This window comes from Paralichthys olivaceus, chromosome 9, assembly GCF_024713975.1.
Source record: "Paralichthys olivaceus isolate ysfri-2021 chromosome 9, ASM2471397v2, whole genome shotgun sequence".
Taxonomy (NCBI): domain Eukaryota; kingdom Metazoa; phylum Chordata; class Actinopteri; order Pleuronectiformes; family Paralichthyidae; genus Paralichthys; species Paralichthys olivaceus.
Genome location: NC_091101.1, coordinates 12,994,065 through 13,017,524, shown reverse-complemented (window position 1 = coordinate 13,017,524; position 23,460 = coordinate 12,994,065). Strand labels below are relative to the sequence as shown.

General features: G+C 41.0%; 2 protein-coding genes across 3 annotated transcripts; both read right to left on the bottom strand.

Moving 5' to 3' along the window:
- Positions 1–7,661: 7,661 nt before the first annotated feature.
- On the bottom strand, positions 7,662–12,832 carry LOC109640547 (protein sidekick-2-like). Of its 2 annotated transcripts, none has more exons than XM_020104656.2 (14): positions 12,605–12,832; positions 12,174–12,512; positions 11,427–11,555; positions 11,166–11,333; positions 11,008–11,078; positions 10,622–10,868; positions 10,462–10,545; positions 10,261–10,320; positions 9,873–10,001; positions 9,616–9,780; positions 8,392–8,468; positions 8,215–8,317; positions 8,103–8,133; positions 7,662–8,009 (listed from the first exon to the last, which is right to left on the bottom strand). In XM_020104656.2, the coding sequence occupies exons 1-14, from the start codon at positions 12,666–12,668 to the stop codon at positions 7,952–7,954; spliced, it is 1,725 nt and encodes a 574-aa protein (XP_019960215.2). In that variant the 5' UTR covers positions 12,669–12,832; the 3' UTR covers positions 7,662–7,951. The 2 variants fall into 2 exon arrangements, with proteins under 2 accessions (XP_019960215.2, XP_019960290.2); XM_020104731.2 differs by having other exon boundaries at positions 10,261–10,317.
- A 2,273-nt stretch (positions 12,833–15,105) lies between these two features.
- Positions 15,106–17,748, bottom strand: LOC109645045 (T-cell immunoglobulin and mucin domain-containing protein 4-like). Its single transcript, XM_020110584.2, has 6 exons — positions 17,541–17,748; positions 17,026–17,367; positions 16,886–16,924; positions 16,759–16,796; positions 16,172–16,265; positions 15,106–16,011 (listed from the first exon to the last, which is right to left on the bottom strand). The coding sequence occupies exons 1-6, from the start codon at positions 17,581–17,583 to the stop codon at positions 15,875–15,877; spliced, it is 693 nt and encodes a 230-aa protein (XP_019966143.2). The 5' UTR covers positions 17,584–17,748; the 3' UTR covers positions 15,106–15,874.
- Positions 17,749–23,460: the final 5,712 nt, after the last annotated feature.

Genomic DNA, 23,460 nt, shown 5'->3' with positions numbered 1-23,460 from the left:
GGAGAGACTGCTCCTTTGTTCTGTTGCATTAATCTGCTTTTTTTCCTCCCGTTCCCCTGCTCGTTCTTTTGATCCGCTGTTGGATCATCCCCTTGATGATTCACTAACAGCAAAAGAAATTAAATACATCGGATTGACAACCCAGCCCCCTCCCCCCTTCCCCTCCTCTCCCTGTTTCTCTTCGCCGCCACTGCCTCCCTCCTCATCCCCATCCTCCCCTCTCCTCCCCGAGGCCTCCATTTCTTCAATAGATAAGCAGCGGATCCGTTCTTTATCGCTTCACTCTCCATCTCTATCCTTTTCCTGTCTTTCCCTTCTTCCCTCCTTTCTGTTTTTTCCCCCTCTGCGCTGTGTTTAATCCCAGCCTCGCGGTGGATGCATGTCAGAGATGTAATTCCATTGTTTAACATGCTCCTCTGAGCCCCCACCCCACCCCAAACTCAGTCACTCGCGGGGCCACATGCATATTCATCAACTATCAAAAACAAAAGGCAGATCACACTATTTGTCATGTTCTGCAACCAGCACTATTCAATTCTCTCCCTGCTTCTGGAGGATTAGTGCATGTTGAACATATCTCAGACACACAAATCCTAAGTACTAACATATAGACATTCAATCAGAGAAAGAAAGTCTGCAGTTTTCTCAACATGCAGGCAGAGCTACTTATACTGTTTCTCTCATATGAACACACTGGCAAGTCTGGATCACAGCGCTGGTTGGGGGACAGTAAACGACGAGAAAATTCAAGAGCAATGTTGGAAAAAGGGGTCAGTTATGCAAAGGGACGTGCACGGCTCTGTGAGACTGTAGGCCATTCATTGGACAAGTCCTGCACGGTCTGAACCCGAGTGAGACTCAATCCCCAGATCCTGCTACGGCCTTCTGGGTGATGTAAAGGATGCACCGGCGCACAGCTCCAGGTTCCAGGCTCCAGGGCCAGACAGATATAAACACAGCCTGACCACATAGGGAGGCGCAGTGCCAGCCTGCCCTCACCTCGCACATAAACAACCGAGGAGGCCACACTGTGGGGCCAGGGGGACAGACAGCGCTGAACTTGGCTGGAGGATGTCGGAGGGGAGGGGAGATTGTGTGTGAGTTTGAGTGTGAGTGTGTGTTTGCATGTGTGTGTGTGAGTGAGTGAGTGAACAGTGAAAAAAAAGAGCAAAAGAGCATGAGGTAATGACTTTATGCTTGTTAGAGCAGTTCACATTTCTGAAAAAGAAAAAAAACCCCAGTGGCATCAAGGCTCTCTTGCCTTAATGCTGTATATATTCTATTGTTTTTATTATTTGCAGTTCCTAATTGCAGTTCATGCCACCAGCGGTGAGTGCATTCGGGTGGATCTGCTTAGATATTTTCTCCAACGCCCTGTCGTGACAGATGCGCTGGGCTCCTCAGTGCCAGTTTGATTCATGCATCAGGACAAATATGGGTCAAAATGAAACATCCAGCTCGGTGGCTTCTTCGTGTTCTCCTTTCTTCTTTTTCATTCCCTTTGCACTTTATTCTTTTCAAAGCGTGGCTCAGCGGGACTGTGTGTCTCTGCTGCACCACAGCTAGGTTGTGTGTGTGTGTGTCTAAGTGTGTGAATGTGTACTTTTGTGTGATGAGACGTGACAAGCGCCTTCATCCTCCCCTCAGACGCCGCATTCCACAACGCTCTGCCACTCGCTCCGTGTGGCGCGCTTTTCATCTTTCCTCTACCCGTTTCCTTGCTTCTTCTTCTTCTTCTTCTCCTTCTTCTTCTTCTCCTCTTATTCCCTCTCCTTGGTCTCCCTCTCCTCGCTCTCACAGGTGGAAGAAAGGTGCGTGAAGGAATGAAAGGGACAAGATTCTAATTAGAGGAGGAGGCTGAGACAAAAGCAGGGGGATAACGAAGGGAAGCAACGATAACACATGTAAAACACAAAGCCTTAATCTTAGAGAGCGTTTGGAGGGATCTCTCATTTCTCTCCCGCCACAGTGAAGCGAGGCAGGGGGGTTGTGTGTATGGGAACACAAGGGGATAGGATGTGATTATGAGCACAGAGCTGACAGACAGAGAGATTGGCGTGTGTGTGTGTGTGTGTGTGTGTGTGTGTGTGTGTGTGTGTGTGTGTGTGTGTGTGTGTGTGTGTGTGTATCCCCACAGGGCCTTCAGCTTCCTCTGTTCATAGGGAACAACTTAAAAAGAGCCATGTTAAAACACGCAGGCAGTTGTACTTCAGCATTGTTTACTCATTTGGAAAAAAGTGCAACAAAGTGCATATTTATTAAAGTGATTGCAGCTTAATTCAGCACCTGTGAAGAAGTTTCACGTACAACTTAATTCGCTCTGCTTCATGTGTGTTAGACATAATATCAACTCAATGATCCTGAGTATATTTTATGCTTGCTGCTTTTCTGCTTGGCCAACATGAATGCTGGCTGCTTCTCCTCTCTCTGCATCCCCTCCATTTAAAAAAAAACAACTTGATTCTGTCTATTTACTTATGTGTGCGTTTTCTAAGCTTCTCTGACATGCCGCTGCACCTCCAGGGTGTTTGGGTGACATTATATTGCTCGGAGACTTTGGATTCCTCGCCACTGCTGTGAAACTCCATTCAGATGATGAAAGTGCGGTGCAGCTGTGTCTGCGGCTCACGGTGGGATGCTGGTGTCTTTGTGGCTCTGCGCGAGGATGAGGCGGAATTCTCCCTGATGAAAGAGCCTGCAAATGTGTCTCTTTAGCCGCAGCCCATACATCTTCTCACTGAGAAGCCATTGTGACTGTCATCTGCCTGTGCATTTATGTAATCGTGTGTGTGTGTGTGTGTGTGTGTGTTTGGTTTTATTCAAGCTAATAAGTTCACACATGATCTTTTTTAACTGCCTCACACAGACACACACAAACCATTGTGACAGCTGTTGATGGACAGGTTTCCATTTTGCAGAGATTTTGCTGGGATCTTGCCGTGAAGTTTGGATCCTGTGAGTCACAGCGAGACTGAAAATAGCAGCGAGAGATAACCTGGCAAAGCACATTTCCACAGAGTCTTCCCTGAGGTGATGCAAGACTTAAGACAAATGTCTTGTTTGTTCACCACTGAATGGCCATCTTTCAAGGGGTGGCATGCCAGCACACACACACACACACATGCACAAGGGAGCAGATCATTTTTCTCCCTCATGAAGTAGGTAGCGAGAATATTACAAACCAAAATCAAAATGCATTGCCGTGGGCCAGAGGTTGGACGAGGAGAGGGGAGGCAGCTGTGTAATTGAATTACAGTCTGACAGACGAGAGGGATAGATAGATAGATAGATAGATAGATAGATAGATAGATAGATAGATAGATAGATAGATAGATGGACGGATGGATGTGCATCCATCTCTCACTTTCTCCTGTGTGTGTGTGCTTATGTGCTTCCGTGCGTGTGTGTGTGCGACTGAGAGAGTGACGGCAAAGAGCCTTATCCTCCATTAATAACAGCCACTAATCCCCTGATGTGATTACCTCTCCCTCCCTCCTGCCCTCCTCCTCCTCCTCTCCCTCCATCCTTCCACACTCTTGCTCCCATTCAACAGCGCCAGCCACTTGTCTTCCATGGCAGAGCTCAGCTGGTCCAATCCCCCCAAAACAGATCCAAGACTTCCACTGTGTTCAGCTGCCAGGACGATGGAGGTCTTCCAATTTGACGCCTCTCCTTACTAGAATTCGCCTCTGGGCAGGTGTATATAAAAAAAAAACAACAACCAAAAGTCAGTGGTGTTAGTGCAGAGAAGGAAGCACACTTAAACAGATTAAGACCCGTGCCTCTGTTCAAAGCTCTGACACTTAATGCTGCCTGAATGAGAGGTGACGTGTGATATGAATCGTACAAGATGGGGTTTTGGATGTTCAAACATTTATGGAAATATCTGCGAGCATTAAGGATTATGTGTGTGCAAAGGGAGGCAACAAGCATGTCAGTAAAGCTATTTCTGTCCTCAATGACTAGCTGCCAAATGCAATTTTTTCCCTGCATTTGATAAACTCGCTACATCAATATAAAGTCTAGTGTGTTTCTATGGAAACTTAGACCTCAGAGAAGGTTGGAATTTGCCACTTTGCTCAGTAATAGTGCGCTATGATAAATGTTTACTATGTGATAAGTTTACATGTGCAGAATATTGTATTGCACTTCATGCACACCGTCAAACATCTGTTTTAACACAGATGTCTCTCTTTTTAAAAGATAAAAGCAAGCAGTTGCATTCATCAAATGTATTTTAAATCTCTGTTAGTCATAAACACAAATACAAATATATATAATTGATACAGTTTTTTTCAGCTTGTATTTTCTTATCTAACATGTGTGTAATTTTTATTAACGAGGAGAAGTAACAAGAATAATATTTAAAAAAAAATCAATCTTCCATGCTGTACTGACAATGCTCCAAAGTCAGAGTTATGACTGTAACTAGCAGAAGAATGCTCTCAAAGTTTACACACACTGAAAGGAGGATATGCAAAAACATGCAGATACACATCGACTAACATGCACACAAACACACACACACACACATGTGGGCTGATGCAGTAGAACGTTGGGCTTGGTTTACTTGGTGATGTCTCCATGGTAACTATTATGTCTGACCTTCAAACATGTGCACTGCGTTCCATCTGGCTCAGGCCGGCTAATCAGATCACATCAACACACTCATAAATGTTCTGTCAGATCAGCTCGTTGTGAGTGAGCAGAGTTCTTTGCTTGATTTTTAAACCGCTGCTCCGTCATGATTGTCAACCAAAGTTTTACATCACACACATTTTGTTTTACCAGTTTACATAGACTTTATGTAAAGATGGATGACACACCTCTGCTTCCTCCAAGTGTCCAGAAATTAATCCAAAATCATGTACTTTGACTTTTTTGTTTGGTCTGTGTCGCATATCCTAACAAGGAGGAGGCAGGACTATACTGCAGCCAGTATTTGAGATGCTTGGCTTCACTTTTGGTGAGCTGTCATGTCATCCATCTTTATATACAGTCTATGGTTGACATACAGCTTATGGTCCTGATTTAGGGATTATACTTTGTCTTGTTTTCATTAGCACACTGACAGGCTATTGGTCTAACAAGATGAAACCATCCCTTTGAGCTGCCGTAGTTTGTGGGGAGTTTTCACTAAAGACTTGAATGAATTAGTGTTTCTTTCATCAACAAATAGACCATGCCCCAGCTCCCTGTAAGTTTTCACAAACTCCTTCTGTGTCTGTCGTCTCTCCTTTGTTCCACCTCACCTCCTGGCTGCTTTCATTTCTGCTCTGTTCAATACACTCATCTGCTCTGCTGCTCGCAAGTTCATATGGCACTCCAGAAGGGCCAACATCTGGAAGCTCTATAGGTCCAGGACCATGCATCCGTTCTGGGGCAACGAGGCCTGGAGACCAGCCCCTCCTGCGGAGCTCAGGCTTTGGTGTGTGTGGTACCATTCAGTCTCTGCTTCCTGTGTTCTGGTACCTTGATGTGGCCAAAACCATAGTGATGATTTATTACACCGCTAACTCTGTCCCCACTGCTAATATTGCCATTATTATGACCACATACTCCATCCTCCCTCCTTAATCCCCCACCTGCAGCCTCACTCTGAAGCCTTTACCAGATACAGCTGACAAAGCTCTGCATGGCTTACATGAGGAGGGTTGTGTTGATGCCTGAATGGATGTTTGGTCACAACAGAGGATGTTTAAAGATGTGGCAGAGCCGTGCTGTGAATGAGGTGACAAAACTGTTGGGACGATGACAGATATTGTAAATTGACTGCAGGTCAGTAAGAACAGCTATGTCCCTCATCCTAGTTGTATCGACTACTGGTTTGTTGCCTTGTGTGGTTCACCGGTGGCAGACAAGGTCCAAGAGGAACAATATGTGTAGGGGAGGGAGGTAAATTGGTTTCTGGCTGTGAGGCCAATCAAAGCAACCTCATCAAAGCCATTCAACCAGTGTTTCCCACAACCATCCGTGCCTCTTTTCTTCTGTTTATGTAAGTGCCAACGCAGTGTAATCAGCAGGGCTTGAGCAGAGAGGGAGATGGATTGAGAAGAGAAGAGGATGGAGAGGTTTGGAGGCTGAGGAAAGCACTGGGAGAGGAAGAGAACTTTAAAGTGTTTGTGTAAGCAAAGTCAGAGTGGGAAGGGCAGTGGACGGCGGAAGTGAGGGGTCCAGAGATGAGAGGAAGTCCACAGGAGGAGGGATGTGGTGGAGGGGTGTTTACAGGCCCCAGTTACACAGCGTACTGTGGCTTTGTGTGTCAGCAGCTCTGGATTGGTGATGGGTTACCACTACAAACCAATAATCAAGCAATATTTACAGCACTGTGGCACATCAGTCTATTTGTCAGGAAGTGCAACACTTCATTATGCAGAAACAACAAAAATAGTAGTTTCTCCATCAGTGGCCTCCTTTAGGAAATAAATAAATGAATAAGGAAAAAAGGAAGTAGAGGCCCAGTTTTTAAACATTCATTCACATGTATACATCCATCACACATACACGTCCAAACACAAATCCCTCCTGTGCCATGTTATACCCGCTGAGACTCAGGTGTGGGTATCCCCCTCCTGTGTTCCCCCATTAGTGGGAGACTCCCCCACAGCCAGCTGGCTCAAAGCTCCCTGGGGGGTATCGTATCCCCTCCACCTCCTCATCTCCTGAATTAGGACAATTAAGATATTTACAGGACAGATGGATGGAAATCCAGCCGCTGCAGCGCCTGCTCCTGAGTTCGGCTCTGTCGGGAATCAGGTGAGATGATGATGAGTGAGAGCTGGAGACCATTAGAGAAACTCACTGGCGGAGCTCTGGCGCCCTCTTATGGTTGTAGGTGAATACTAGTGCGTGTTATTTAAGTTTTTTAAACTGTAGTCTTTTTAGTTTTACACTGATAAATAAACGTTTTTTCAGAAGGATATGTTATTACGTTAAGTTGTTGTATTGTTTTTTTATTTCAACTCTTTAGCTTTTCAGTCAGTTTAATATCAACAATTAATGTAATTTAATCGTGCATGTGTTTGTGGTTTAAAATTGTTCACTATTTTAATAATAGCTGATTTAATTCATGTTAACAGTAATCTGAGTTTTTGGAGGTTTCAACAAGTTTAATTTAAGACTTTTTAAGACCAATGAATTAATTTAAGACCTCAAACATAATTCAAAATACGGTGAAGGGGCATAGTAGAAAATAACTCTTGACACATTACATTATTTACTTACAAACTATAGGCAGAGACAACAGGTGTCCATTATCTTTTCCACAGCCAAGCTGAGTGCACTCAGAGATGAAGTCTGATCAGTTTTACATTGGTCTAGTTTGTAGTTTTATTATGTTCTTGATCATATCTGTATCATTGATAAAGAACAACAACACATTGACATTCCAAAGGATGCACGCATAAAATTGAGTAGAATTACCGCACTGCGGTTGTATGCCTCCGCCAACCAGTCAAAATCTAATCAGTTCATGTTTGAGTCCAAGTGAACATTTGTACCATTGAAGATATTCCCTTAAGCTGCTCTTAAAAAATCACGTTCAAGAAAAAGATAAGGATTCTTTGTGAGGGCACACTGGCTTTAACCTTTGACCTTTGGCTAAAATGAAATCCCCAGTTCAAGTGAATGTTTATACTCAATGTGAAGGAATTGCACGCAGATGAACAAACAGTGTGGACATTTATTAGCATAAAATAAAGTAGCAAAGATGTGGTACCATCCAATCACACATTGTCACATAAAAAATAAAACACATTGTGATTACAGCTTCTTTGGTAAGTTTTTTTACAAAGTAGAGATGTTTTTTTGGTTATTTCAATCGACTGACAGCTGAAGTCGAACCAAATCTTTCATCAATGACATGGCAAATCCTTCTTGTTCAAAATTCATCCTGTTTATTAATGAGTATTGTAACGACACAATAGGCTGATGTGTAGAGTAATTGTGAGTTTTAAAGCTCCTGCAGTGACTCAGATCCTCTGTACCGTAGTGCGCCATTGCTCACCCACCTACAGAGGAGGAGAAGAGGAGGAAGTCACAGTGAAGTCTATTGATTGTTTTAATTCTCCATATAAATGTGTATAAATGGTTCAGTCACTCACATGCTCAGGCTGCCTTGTTTCTGTTTTATCCCTGCGGACGGAAAGCGGCAAAATCAAGCAGGGCAACTTGGTTTGGGTCTCTGAATAAGTTTTCACTCCTACGCATACTCACGTCGAAGTTGCCATATGGTTACTATGGCAACAATCAACACCACCAGGACCACCGGCATCACGATGGCAGCGAGGTGACCATTATGACGCCCGTTGACAATCGCCTGGCAGAGGGGATTCAAAGTTTAGCTTCACTTCCAAACTTGGTGTTTGTGCAAATGCAGGGATTGAAACTTACAGCAGCATCAGGTGATACAGAGTCAGGTGATACAGTGTCAGGTGATATGGTGGTAGCAGAATCATTCTTCTGATGACCTGTCACACACACAGGGAAGAAGACGGGGGGGAAATTTTGAAAGTGTTTCAGATAAATGATTCCCAGAAAGAAAAAGAAGAACAATTAATATTTCCTGTCAAATGAGGAACTGTGAATGTTTAGCTCATTAGTATTCTTGGGCTTTCTTACTAAGTTCAAATAAGGGTCAAATACTTTTGATTCCAAAAAATGTATCAACGTATTATTATCATGTGTATTTTTATTGAATGCCATACAGCTCAATTGCTTAAAGTGGCAGGTGGAACACACAACATGAACTCAGAGATATCAAAATAGCCAGACCTCAATTTGGGCAGGTAAATTATAAAAGCACTAATAAACACAATGTGTAACAAAGTAAATTACTTTTTGGGTACTTTTAACTTTCAGTCCACTACAAATATCAGCAAACACCTTCACTTTCTACTCCCCATACGTTGCTTTACATCTTCAAATTGTTAAAGTAATCATTGACGAGGGGGGAATGGGCGCACTGATCCAATCAGAGCAGGCAGGTAACATTAGACCACACCTTCTGCAGCAGCATCATCATAGGTGAAGAAAAGCCGCCCTGACTCAGCAGTAATGATGTAGTGGAATGTGGCATTAGGGAGTACGATACACTCGGCAAGTAACTTTACCTGTAATACTTAAATTATATTTAAAAGTAATTATACACTTCCTTGTCCTTGAATAGAAAAGGTTAATAGGGTATTTTAACTTTTACTTGAGTAAATGTATTTGTTCCTTTAATTAAAGGTCCAGTTTGTAAGATTTAGGTGAAAGGGATCTATTGGCAGAAATTAAACATTAATATAATCCTAGTGATGTTTTTACTAGTATCTAATCATCTAAATTGTACAAATTGCTATTTACTTTACCCTAGAATGGGCCCTTTATATTTAAATACACTATATTTACATCTGGAGCAGGTCCTCTCTACTGAGGCCACCATGTTTTTTAGTCCAAACTGGATAAACTAAACCTTTTGAGTTTCTATTACCACTGAAAGCTACCATAGGTTCTCGCTAAGGCTGCGAGGGGAGGGTGATGCGAGGGGTATTCAGCTGCAACATGACACTTCACCACTAGATGTCACTAAATTCTACACACTGAACCTTTAAGTATAATGTTTGAGTTCAGCACCTGTTCTTCCAGTAGTGATGATGAGGACGTTGCTGGCTTTACTGGTGCCCAGACTGTTCTTGGCAAACATGCGGATGTTGTAAGTTGAGGGATTTATCTCTATTATTGTGGCCTCTGTCTGGTTAGGGCTGAAGTCTACAACTGCCTTTGTGTAATCCCATGATGCTGTGGATGGAGGGGAAAAAAAGATTTTACCTAAAATTAAAAATGCTGTGACAACAATTTTAGTTAACTATAATGAATTGATTTTCTCTTACCGTTCACTCCTTTGTACTCCAAGTAATAACCCGTAATGGGGCTGTCACCTTCGAAGCCAGGAGTCCAAAAAAGGGAAATTGAATTGTCTATGACCTCTTTTAACTCGACTACTGGGGGATCTGGGGGCACTGGAAGACACACATGGTAAGACACGTTCACCAAAGACAAATATAGATTTTTAAATTTATACCTGATTCTTTATACTGTGATAATGTGATAATGATGTCATGTACAGACAAATCCCAGAGCTGTGAATAATGTGTCTAATTACATTTTGATGAAAAATCTCAAATAGAAAATACGTGATTAACATGAGAACAACTTTTAACACCTTCTTGGATGACAGAATTCACTGCATCAGAGGAGTTTGATTGAAACACAAAGTACCTGAAATGATCCATGTGGTGCTTTGTTCCCAGACTGTGGCATCAGTAACAGACTCCACTGCTGGGAACAAGGTGAAAAAGTTTTATTGCAGTCATCATTGATTATTAATTATTTAAAGAAAATATCTTTCATCATAAATAATAATTTTCTCAAGATGTTTAATAAGGAATATATCATGTGCAACTCAAAAACACGCAGTACCTCTAGTAAAACTTGAAGTGTCTTGTCTCTGCATCGTGGTATCAGTAGTGGGACTCACAGTTACAACTTCTGAAGTTGTATCGACTAGAAACAGAATCAAAGCAGTTTCCAGTCTCAGAAAATAATCTAATTCATCTAATTCATATTTCCGAGACTTTACCTTCATCCAGAGTGGTGCAGAGTGGTGCAGTTGAGGCAGGTCCGATCCCTGCGTTGCTTTTGGCCTGAATAAGCACGCCGTACTTGGTGGAAGGCTTCAGGTTGCTCAGGATGATGCTTTCCAGGTCCAGTGTGGCCGTCACACTCTGGTGCTGCCACTTCTTAAACTGTCTGCCTGCAGGGTCGTACTCTCTGTAGCTGACGCTGTAACTCCGCAGCAATCCGTTTCTAAGATTAAAGCTCGGAGGCTTTTAGTCGAGAAGGAAAACACCTCTCAGAATCGTAAAATGTTTCACAGTATTTCCCTTTACACATATTTTCCTCTAGCTCTGATGCTTTAATTTTCTTTTTTAGAATGCTGCTAAAGTTTCTAAATTGTGACTTTACCTTCCACGTCACTTTGATACTGTGAGAGGTGAGGGCCTCCAGCTGCATATCCAGGGGTGGACCCTCTGGTGCTGCAGGGAAAATACATTTTAAAGTGACCATCAGTCAAAATAAAAAATGTAGTTACTTCTAAAATGATAAAAACTGACTGACTCTACCTGCTTCTTTTGTTGTGATTGTCAGAACGTTGCTGGCCTCGCTCATGCCCATGCTGTTGACAACGAACATACGGAGGTTGTAGGACTTGGCCGGACGCAAATCCATCAAAGTCACCTGGGTCAGTTCAGGATTTGAGACTTCAGTCCTCACTGCGGTATCCCAGGATGCTGTGCAACAGGAACACATAAGATCCACACCCTATACTCCAAAGTATAAAGTTTAATTAGCTGCCTAACGACCAAACGTTTCCTTGTGCTTACTCTGTTTGTTTTTCAAATCAACCATGTAGGATGTGATGGGCCTGCCACCATCAAACACAGGATTCCAGCGGACAGTAACCGTTCTCTCCTTCACCTCTCTTATCTCCACCTTCAGGGGGTTAGGGCGGACTGAAGAGGAAGAAAAACAGACATTGTGTAGAGCTGACAAAATCTGATCAAAACAGAAAATCACAACTGTTCAATTTATTTATGGTTTAAAGGTTCCGTGTGTAGAATTTTGTGATATCTAGTGTTGAAGTTGCATGTTGCAGCTGAACACCCCTCACCTCACCCTCTCCTTCCAAACATGAAAAAGAACATGTGGCATCCTTTAATTGTCATAAAAACTCAAAAGGTGTTTAGTTTGTCCAGTCTGGACCAATGTAAAAAACATGGAGGCCTCTGTAGAGAGGGTCTCCTCTATTTGAATATAAAGTATTTGAATATAAAGGGATTTTTCTGGGGTAAAGAAAACTACAATTTAGATGAAACGAACTAGTGAAACATCATGAGGATTATTCTACTATTCCATTCCTTTCATCTAAATCTTACACACAGGACCTTTAAATCATTCACTGGTCATTTCTTGTCAAACACGTGCTTGTTCTAACTTCTTAAATCTGAGAATTTCCAGGTTTCAAAAATTAAATTTGAGGGACAGTCTTCATGATTCAATGAGTAAGGACACACCAGGAAAACTTTGAATTTGGACACCATAAAGGAGACATCTTTCCATGAGAGTCTCACCTGCCACCACAGTCAGGGTCACCTGATGTTTTTGATCATTGAACCAGCCCGGTATATGCACACGGCAGCCGTACTTCCCTGAGTCGCTCTCTTCCACCTGCCTGATGGTCAGCGACACATCGCCCTCGTCCAGATTACCCATGAGCAGGTAGCGCTCTGACAGCCTGCTGATCACTGACGTCCCATCTGACTGGATCACCTCATCGCTACAGCCACTGCTGGGAATGGCTCCACGGCCCCAGCACACAGAAAGCTTGCCGTAGTACTTGGCATCATAATTGCAAAACAAAGTTGCATCTGTTCCCACTGTGGCTATGATGCTCGATGTAGACGCACAACCTAAAGACGCAGAAAGTACCAATGATGAACACATGAAATTAGAACTTCATTGTTTAATCATCTGTGAATAAAAATGCACATGGCTATCTTACCCAGCAGAAGACAAAGAAGAAGACTGCAGCACAGAGGAAGGTGTCTGCTGCCCGATACAACCATTTTACAAACCTCAATCGATTGGAGGATACGTTCACCTGCTAAATGACACTAAACCAAACTGCTGTGGTTTCAGCTTTGAAATCTTTCCACATCACATGACGCCGTCCTTGATATGCTCACACAAACAACTTCTGCCGGCAGAAGACCAATGTCGAAAGCAGCCGTTTCCTTTTCTGCGGTTTTAGTTCCTTAAGCTAGAAGTGCCACACTCTACGATTTTTGATGATGAGACAGAAAGAGGATTGAGGTTATCGACTCGCAGTCCTGATGTTTGTTCTCTAAACTTGTGATGGTTGGAGGAAGAGAAAGACATTTGTGAAGTTTTCAAACTCTTCACGTCTCCCTCGGTTGAAGGAGCTTAGCAGAGCAGCTTTGCGTTCTCTGCAGCAAAATGTGACATGAAAAGAGAAACCTCTGGAGAATAATTAAATAGAAATTATGAATCAAATAATACATTTTATAATGTGAGCTCAAACACAAGATGGTTTGAGATATAGGCCACAGTGTAACCTCATATTAACGCTGATGAAAATAGAAAGTCTGGTTTACTCAGGGGCAATGGACTGCAGTTAGACTGCTGAGTAAACAGTTGATGCTGCTGCATGTTTAGTAACAACAGCACTTCCTCTCTGATCATCCCCCCAAAATAAACACATGTTGTGCCGTTAATGACAAATATATTTCAAAAAAACCTTAAAAAACGTTTCTGGATTTTCCTTCATTTAATATTTGCAGAAAAAAACAGATTCAACACAATTACACCTGGTGAGTTGAGCTCCTCAAATACACAAATCTAAATATATTCCGATTTTTTTGCCCAATTTGAATATTTCAGATTATTTTCTCATGTCAGTCGTCACATTTAACATTCTTGTAAACACAGTCATAGTTTGATTCGCAGCATTTCCTTCACTGACTCACAGAAACCATTGCTCCATTCCTGATTTCTTGAATTTTGGTGACATTGCAACAGTAACTAAAACGAAAGACTAAAAACAAGAGCAAAATTAGTTTTTGTTTCATTTCTCTAATTATAAATTACAAGTAACAGTAACACAGCAACAGGAGGAGAAAGAGATTTAATGTAATGTGAGAACATGAAGGAAAGTGAGTTTGACAGACATAATATAATATGATAAATAAAAATAGTAATAGGTTTTTGTTATTATTTGCATTGTATATTGTAGATTAATGTTTTTCAAATGAATAAATAATATATAATATAATAAAAGATACAGATTATTTAACAAATACATAAAAAGGAAATGGTATTAATTAATCAGTAGAGGATTTGTGCATTAGGCTGAGAATAGCAGGAGCCTGTGAACTGCTTCTCTTGAGAATTAAATTTGAATATAATTAGAAACAGAAAAGGGAAAAAAGGTTAAATGTCACAACAGGCGCTTCTTTACACAGAGAAATCTCTTTGACTCAATTAGTGTTGACTCTCTCAAGCTTTTGTTTACTGGTGTATCCTTTGACAAAAATTGTTATGTGATTTCAAAAATAAATCTGAATTTTTAGTGATATGAAGAAAAGTCTACAGAAACAAACCAAATCCCTAAACAAAACTTTGATAACGTTCAATTACAACATGCGGTAATATTGAATGGTAAGTGTTTTAAAGTTTGAGTACTTCATTTATTGTTATTAAACATTTGCACTGAACGTAAGTCATTCTCTGCAACATTGTCCGTCAAGGTGACTTGTATTCCTGGTATAAAAAAAGAAGAGAGGCCCACTCTCAGTGATTCTGTTGCTCAATAGACACCCACTTTGAATGTGTTGAATTAATCTGAATGACACATGAGTCACAAACTGTAATCCCTTCCACAATAAAGACGAGGATTAGGATTACGTTGGAGAAGAAAATAGCTCCCGTCCTACCAATGTTCTCGACTCCCGGGAGGGCTTTGAATTTTCATGCTAAAAAAAAACAGCCTCATTGTGACAGACTGGGTCAATAATAACTGGCACATAGACTTAAATACACAGTATCTTCGATATGTGTGCCGTATCCCAGGATGCAGTGCACCAGGAAGCATAATCAGAATCAGAATCAGAAGTACTTTATTAATCCCTGTAGGGAAATTAAAATGTTACAGAGCCCCTGAGAAAGAGGTGAAACAGCAAAAGCAGGTATAGACATATTAAATAAAAAAATCAAGTAAGGCTAATAGAAATAAAGATATACATATGTAGAAGTAAAGACCAGGTATATATTTACTGATTTAGTTAAGGGCCACACTTCCGTATTTTTTCTTGGACTGCTTAATAAACACGTGGGCCTGCTAGATACTTCCTCTCTTATTGCTCCTCACAACCTTCAGTTACTACAGCAAAATAAATATGATTTCAAAATTGCAATTATTTGTATTTTTCTCCTCAACGTTTCAGTTCTTTGCTGAGTAATGTATTCAATTTATCAAGGAGTCAGTTTATAAGTCCGTTTTTTAACATTTATTTGTTTGATTTCAACAGATAGGATGTCATGTTACAGAAGGCAGCGTATACAGCAACAACTACATGTTATAGTTTCTGAGAGGTAACAGCTGATTTTCTCAGTCATGACATTATAAGATGGATTATGATTTCTTGATTTTTCACGGAAAAAAATAAATACCCAACACAGGGGGAAGAGAAACGGATAATTGGTTTAGTCGTTAAACTGAAGCCATGTCATCTTAAATCTGTTTAAATGTGCTGAAAGTTCCACAATGACATATTTCTAAAATGTATTTATTTTTTAATCTTTAATGAATATAGTTTTTCAGTCTACAGTTAGTAGCCTCTTTTACATTTAACATAAATGTGACCAGTTTCTCCTTCACTTTCCCTTCCCACCTTCTCATCACATATTTACTGTAACCACCAAACTAAGGTCACATTACTTTTCACTATAAAGTGCCCTCCTCTAATATTGGACTCCAGCAGGTGGCGTTGTCTCCACAAACACTCACCATCCACAAGCTCCTCTTGGCTGTGACATTACATTTGCCATGAAGCACAGAAAGACTGAAATGATCATTTGTTATAATATATTATATTTTTGTATCTTCTGATGCATAATCAAACTTTTCTTGAATCAGAGAACATTGGCTGCTTCACTGGAGGGAAATAGGAGATGACACTCTCTTGCAGTCAAAGGGTTCTTCTCTGAACCAGAGGAGATGGAAAGTGTCAGCACATGACAAGCAGGCACTTCTTCACCCTGAGGTTTCTTGTGTAAAAAGTCCTTTCTTCATGTAGAGCTGACCATCACTCATTGGGACACTTTCATATATGTTTTCCACAGCTGGGGTGTTAGGATCCTGAAGGCTCCTCTCCAGCTGGAACTTTCTGCCTATAGTGAGGAGAAACACAAACATTTGTGATTGCCTCAGTCTAAAGAAGGAAGACGAACTCTCTGTGACTTCTTCTGCTCAAACTGACGCCCACTTCCAATGTGTTAAATTCATCTGAACGGCATATGAGTCACAAAATGCAGTCCTCTCCACACTTACGGAAAATAAGGATGAGGATTATGACCAAGGTGGAGAGGAAAATAGCTCCTGTCCTGGCTATGGTCCCCACTTCCAGGAAGACTTCGAAATGTCCCTGCAATGAAAATGGTCATGAGGGATTGTGTCAAGTATAATTGGCACATGGTCTATATGTGCCATTAATATACAGTACAATGAACATATACTGTATGTTGATAACTGTAATATGACTTTGCTCTCTCATTTCCACCCTTAAACCCCTCACACACACACACACACACACACACACACACACACACACACACACACACGCACTTACAAAAGTTAAGATTGAAGTGTTCAATAAAAAACAAAAATAAAATGAGAAAACTGCGAACATCTAATTTCGATAACATGTTTCTAATTATCAGACAAATATTTGCAGCATGATTCTTGAGACAAAATGTTCCTGAAGGAGGACAGATGTGTTGAAACACTGGTCTTAAATAAATCATTCCTCTTCCCTCTGTGCATAATTATCCCGCTGTGAAATCAGTTTATATATATATATATTACATTTCTTCATTTTTAAAAAATGAAATAAAACAGTAACCCAGTTTTTCACTTACAACTTTGCTCGGCACTGGTGCAGATGTTGTCCATATTTCTGTCAGGAAGTGAAACCATTAGTCACTACAAATACTTTACTTAACAATGCAGATATTTAACATTTTTAAAACATGTATTTATTCACACCTGATTGTTCACCATTACCATCCTGGGTAACAGGTTGTGCTGGAAAAAACAAAATAAACAACACACAATAATTATAAAAAGCTCATCTGAAAAAAACACACAGACTTCATGATCACTCTTTTAACAGTTTGCATGATTACCTTCCTCCATGAGCAGGTGAGTGTTGACTTTCTGGTCATTGAACCACCCTGGGATCTCGACCCTGCAGCCATACACACCACTGTCGCTCAGCTGAGCGTTCAAGATGGTCAGGGAAATGTCTCCCTCCGTCTCCCTGCCCAGCAGCTGGTACCTGGATGACTGTCTCAACTCTATGACCCCATCCTGGGACGAGAGGACAGTGTCGGAGCATTTGGACCTGGGCACCTCCCCTAGTCCCCAACAGAAACTCAGCACGCCATGAGTTTGGGTGTCATACCTACAGGGCAGGGTGACATTGTGCCCAATGAGGCCAATGACATCACTCAAGGTTTCTGAGGACACTGTGGAGGACAGCAGGTGGTCAAAACTGGAGGATTCGATGAAGATTGAAAATGCAATTGTGAAATGTGAAGCCCACGATGGCCCCAACACACACACGCCTGCGCCCACACCTTCCACCCACAAGCAAACTGCAAATACCAGAAAACAAAAAAGCAAAAAAATATCGATTTACCTTGGTTCAGGATGGAGAGAAAAAAAGCACAAAGACCACGCATCGTGTGTGTGTACACTCTTGTATAACAACGTCCTGAAGTGAAGAAAAAATGAATCTCTGCCTCCACACACTCTCGAGGACGGAACTGAAGTTTCAACTACACTTTTTTGGAAATGAGGAAGGAAATCATTGTGAGTCTTGTCTATATTATGACTTGAGTTCTTGTAATGTCTGATGAGCTCACTGGGAGAATGATGTGCCTATTTGCTTTTATAAACCACATCTGAGTTTAGTTAACATCAGCTGTTACTGTAAAGAAGATAAGTGAAGATAATCTACTGTGTAACATGAAAACACACTTCAGTCGGTATAGAGTCTTGAGGAAGATGTCACACACTTCAACAGGAAATATCGTTCTTAGTGAAACAACCAGCACTCAAGAAGACTGTTTTTATTGATTTATATGTCTTGGCCTGGAAAAAGAGCAAAATCAATTATGTCGCTCTGAGCATTTGAATTGTTTTAAAGACATTTTTGGATCAAAGTCTCTGTTTTCATCATGTCCTCAGCAGTAATTGCACTAAGTGAAGTAGCTGTAATAAAACTGGAAGCACAAACTGTTGTTGTGATTCAGCTGTGATGAGCTGTTGTGAAAACGTAGCTTCCTCTTTACTGACTGTGCAGAGGACACATATTCAAAGTCCTCCACGTGCCTTTCTTATAGTTTCTGTATTACAGCCATAAGTGCAGCAGTTTTATCTCACTTATTTTGCCTCAAATTTCCCACAACAAAACGATCTGACATCGTCTTACCAAACCCGAACTGTTTTACACCTACTCTTCACACTCTGCAATGTTCGCAGAGTTTAAAATAAGCGGGCCGCGTCGATTTGTTGCCCTTTTCTGAGAGAAAACAATACCTTCAACAAAATCCTATAAGGTTTAGAGACTGCTCTGAAGACTGGCTGCAGTTTTGCATTGGTCTCTCTACACAGCAGGGAGAAATCTTTGCATCTTTAGACCATGACAATAAGAGGATTTAATCAAGAATATAAACAAACAAGAATATAAACAAACACTCGTCAAAATATGGTTTTATAACTGGAGCATTCGCTGTTTGTAATTGCTTTTCATCATCAACAATATTTTAAAAACAGCCTTTCGTCTCTAAAATTACGAGTAATACGTGATGTGTCGACTAAACATGTCATCAATGCCTCACACTCATATAAGCTGCTTTCACATATCCACTGAAGTCCGGACATCTTCCTGTAATTTTCCAGAGGGGCTTTTTGGGACAATACAACTGTTCGAATGTTCCAGATATTTAATGTAAGTTTTTCTTGCTAGTTCCCAACAGAAAAGTCTACAAAATGTTAGTGAGCTTATGTAATAATACAGCACGAAAATGCAAGCGAGTGAGTGTTGATTTTGTTTCTAAAACCCGATGGAGAGAAATAAATAAGAATCTAATAAAAATAAAAATATCTCAGGATGAAAAAGAGGTGCCTAATGTAGGAGACACAGACAGAGATTTCAACTTGGAATGAGACTCAAGAGCTTTCGGTGATAACTGCTGACGCTGGTGTTGATTTAAACAAAAATGTGTGATTTCTGCAGCATCATGTCCTCATATGTCATGACCTGCCTCCTGCATGCTTTACCTAGACGCCCCCCCCAATGATATTAGACACAATCTGGGGTTAGAGATGGGACCTTACCAGGCAGCTGTAGCCCACTCATATCTCCTATAGGCTAGTGATTGCATTGTGGGTAATGTAGGCACCAGATCTTGACAAGGAAGAAGAGTGCATGGGAAATCTCTGCTGCATTGAATTATTGTCCATTGAGAGCTCGACCACATTACAGCAGCTCATTGCTACATAGTTCATTGGAATAATAACCCTATTTATATAGCACAATCCACAAAGAACTGTGCTGCACAACAGAAAACCAATGGTTAATGGTGGATTAGGATTTTAAAATAGTAAATTAAGAAATTACTAAACCGATTAGCAACAAACTAAGTAAAGGAGTGACAGGCATAGAGCAGGAATGAACCAATAAAAGCTCTGCTTAAAGATCATACCCTTTGACTTAATATAGATGCTGAAAGCTTCCTTTTGTTGATTTCTCAGGAATTAATCTGAATCATATTGATGTTGCTGAAATCTATGACCCTGAACAGACTACTTTCTCTTTCCTCATATTTTTCTCGAAAGGATTGACAGACGTGTAGGATTATCTGACCCTGACATCCTTTCTAGTCACATTCATTCATGGTCCAAAATGTTAGGGAACGCAATTCAGCGCAGGATTGTGGTGAGTGTGTTTGTGTGCCCACAGCACATGAGATTTATGTTTCGAGGTCATTGTTATATGACCATTGCTAATGGAAAGAAAGTGTGTGTGTGTGTTTGTGTGTTTGAGGGCTGCAGCCTTAAAGAATATATTTTGCCAGTCTTCTTCTCACTTCACAGGCTCATCTCTAACTTGTCAACACTGTCAGACATCGATGAGCTGCTGCTCCTCAGATCGTCGACCAATCACAATCATGTCCTGTGCTTTGTCATTTCTCTCAACTGTAAACCATTTCTAAGCTTCTCCTTACAAAACAAAAACGAAACTGTAACATTTGGATGCGGTGTCTTTTGAAATGTGTTAAGTGAATATTTACTTTTCAGGGTTTCCCAGTTGTAATCCAGTTGTTTAAAACAATTATTTGATAGGGGCCATGTTTGGGTTCTCTTGGCAGCATTTACTACCTCCACAGTTATGTTAGTTAGGATTATGCAAAAACTACTGGACAGGTGGTGAATCCTGATTTTTTCTTTAACATTGAGAGATTGGGTGCTTTTCAACATATTCCTTGTTTTCTTAGCGAGTAATTCATGGATATTGATTTAAAAAATCAGTGACGACTGATATTTATGCGAGTGTTATTTGGTGCAGATCCAAATAAAACTTAGCTCTACTGAATTTCAATATGTTTTTATTGTTGGGCCATTCTTTGGATATTTTCTTTTAAATATAATAAAAAGTTGAGTCTGCACTACAGCAGGGGCTGTAAGACCACTAACTCTCTCTTCGAACCTTTCTCTGGTATCAGGCGCCTTGTTTTCTTTGAGTTTCTGTTTGTGTTCAAATTGGATTCATTCCAGTGTCAATCTCCCTCACAGATAAAGGTTTAAAAATGGCATTCAGAGCAGAAAAAAATGGGTCTGGTCTTAAGCCAAAGTGTCGGCACTGACAAATCGTTGGCGGGGCGACTTTTGCTGATGTCTGATAAAAGCAGGAGCAAACAGAAAAGGAGAAGTGAGACCACAGAGGTCAGTCTGTGCCATTTTGAGATGTGGTGACGGAAGTTTGTCGTTGCTGCCTGCCAGCTGAAACCTGAGCTGAAGCACAGAGAGGGGGGTGTTAAGTTTGTCTCCATGCATTCTTAGTGAAGAATGATGGCTGCATTAATACAGTACATATATCAACTTCATTCTTTGTCAATTTGAGGTTTACTAAGGTGATCCATCACAACAGGGGGGTGAGAGAAAATATTGATTTGCAATATTGCTGACACCAGAGCATCCATTGCTTTAACTTTGAAGTAAACAGGCTGAACCGTTAAACAGGTCCTGGGTTCATCAGGTGACCTCTACTCACTGAGTGTGTTTACTTGATGTGCTGCAGGGAATATGCAACGACAGCACTCTCGAAGACGCACCGTCAATTCACCCCCACTAAAGCTCATGTCTTTTCTGCTTCACATATCAAGGTAACTTTGATGAAGAGGTTTCATGTTATTCTATGTATGTTTCTGTGGATAATAGGTCATGTTAAACAACATAACTAATGCAAAAGATATATATATATATATATTGCCACACTGATCACTGTCATCTGGCCCTCATGGAATGATGGCACTCGGGGGGTCTGCTCCTGTTTACCAGATCTGTGCCACATGTAAGCCATAGCAAAACCACATGTCAACCAAATTTGCCAAAGGTCACCCGTATTTGTTTTGTGCTTTTTAGGCCATGGTCATCATTTTCTCATCATCTTTGGTTTAGGGATGTTTGGGCTCACATCCATTTTGTCTGAGTCACAAGAAGACCAGAAGAGCAGCATCACTGCCTGAAGCAGCCCACATCCATATGCTATCTGATGAGCATCATGTTCCAGTGTGAAACTTGTTTATTCAATAATTCAGCACTTCATGGCCTGATGAAGACCTCTGGGTTAAACAAATATTTTTGGTTTGACAGTTTTTTTGTGGCTGCCGTTGACCTCATGTTTACAACACTCTTAGTAAGATAAGGTAAAAAAAAAACTCAAAAAACAACATCAACCAACACTGAGCTGCCAGAGTAAATATCACCGGAGTAACTTATAAAGTCATCCTCTGACATTGGGCTGAGACAAATTATATCACAGCCATCTTGAAATGGATTTGTAGTTAAGGGGTTGCAGCATGCAGCCTACAGAGATTAGTAAAGTCCACAGGTTGGAGGTCAGAATGGACGTATTAGTCAACAAAACATCAGAGACCAACAGTTTTTTAAACATGATGACGGTCGTACTGTAAATTGCACACACTCATAAACATCAGTCCCCTTAAGATTCCTGAGTTTTTTCATCAAGATCTTTGAATTGTTCTCTGATAAATCAACAAAAACGTTGCCAAACGCCCCTCTCTCACAATCTTAAAAAAAATCCTGGATCTGCACTGAAATTTAATCGGTTTTTCCTTAGGTCATGCCCCACCCCTCCACAAAATTCCATGGAAATCGGATTGTGTAATCTTGCTAAATATCAAACAGACAACAACATGCTTCATGTTTCATTTGGTGCCTGCTCCAGAACACTATGTTCAACTGAGCTTAGTGAGAAGGTGATTTGCTCCACAAGTACTTGGATGACTCCACAGGAGCAGTGTGGATGCACGCAGTGTTTTTTCTTTTGTTTTTATTCCATCGAAAGCTTTGGTCACCAGTTACTTCAATTGTATTGGATTTGGCTGCAACACTGTTTATCCCTGAGTGTGTGTTTTGTGGACTCAAACACTTCACCCACCCCCCACAGGCATAGTAGTGAGTAGATAAAGAGTGAATTTTCATTTTTGGGTGAACTATCCATTTAATTTCCTTGGTTTTGTCACTTTGCTCTGCCATAAAAGAGACTCAGTCATATATTTTTTAAAAAGATTTTTCTGTTGACCTCATGTGGGAGAATCAAGCAAGAATAAATACATGTAATATAGAGTAGATTTTTTTTTAAACTGTTCTCAGTTCGTTTCGTTCTTTACATCCCTATTTATTTCCTATTTTAAAAAAAGGCACATTCTCTAATCAGCGAGCGCTTGTCTTTCTGTGCACATTTCATGCATGATGGATTTATGACCGCCACTCCCGGCGACTGTGGAGCCCCGGCCCTTTCCCCACTTCTTACTTCCCACCCTAGTCCCTTCTGGGAGTGTGTGTATCCATGTCCCCCTCCTCTCTCCTATTAATATCCCACCAGGGAGACTGGATCTCATCTGGAGTTTGGGAGCGGAAACTCCTCCGAGCACTCCTGGAAGACACACAGAGCTGATGAGGGCAATGAAAAGAGAAAGAGGGACAAAGATTAAGGCAAGTAGAGGAGGGAACCTTGATCTTAATGTGTGAAAAAGAATTAGAGAGTGTGAGTAAGGAGAGGAAGCAGGAGGGAAGTGAAAGAAAGAGGAAATGATGTAATGGACGACAAAATTTGGCTCAATACAGCGATGTGGTCCAGAGAGAAATTCACCGAACACTCACCAGTACCCTTGCCTGAATTATTTTGAATAAAATATTCACAATTCATCATGTCTTCTTTTAAATAACGTAGTCAATCAATCCTAGTGTTTGTGATCTTCTCTTTTTCCTCCCACTTCCAGTGTGTTGGAGCTCTGCCCATCATTGCT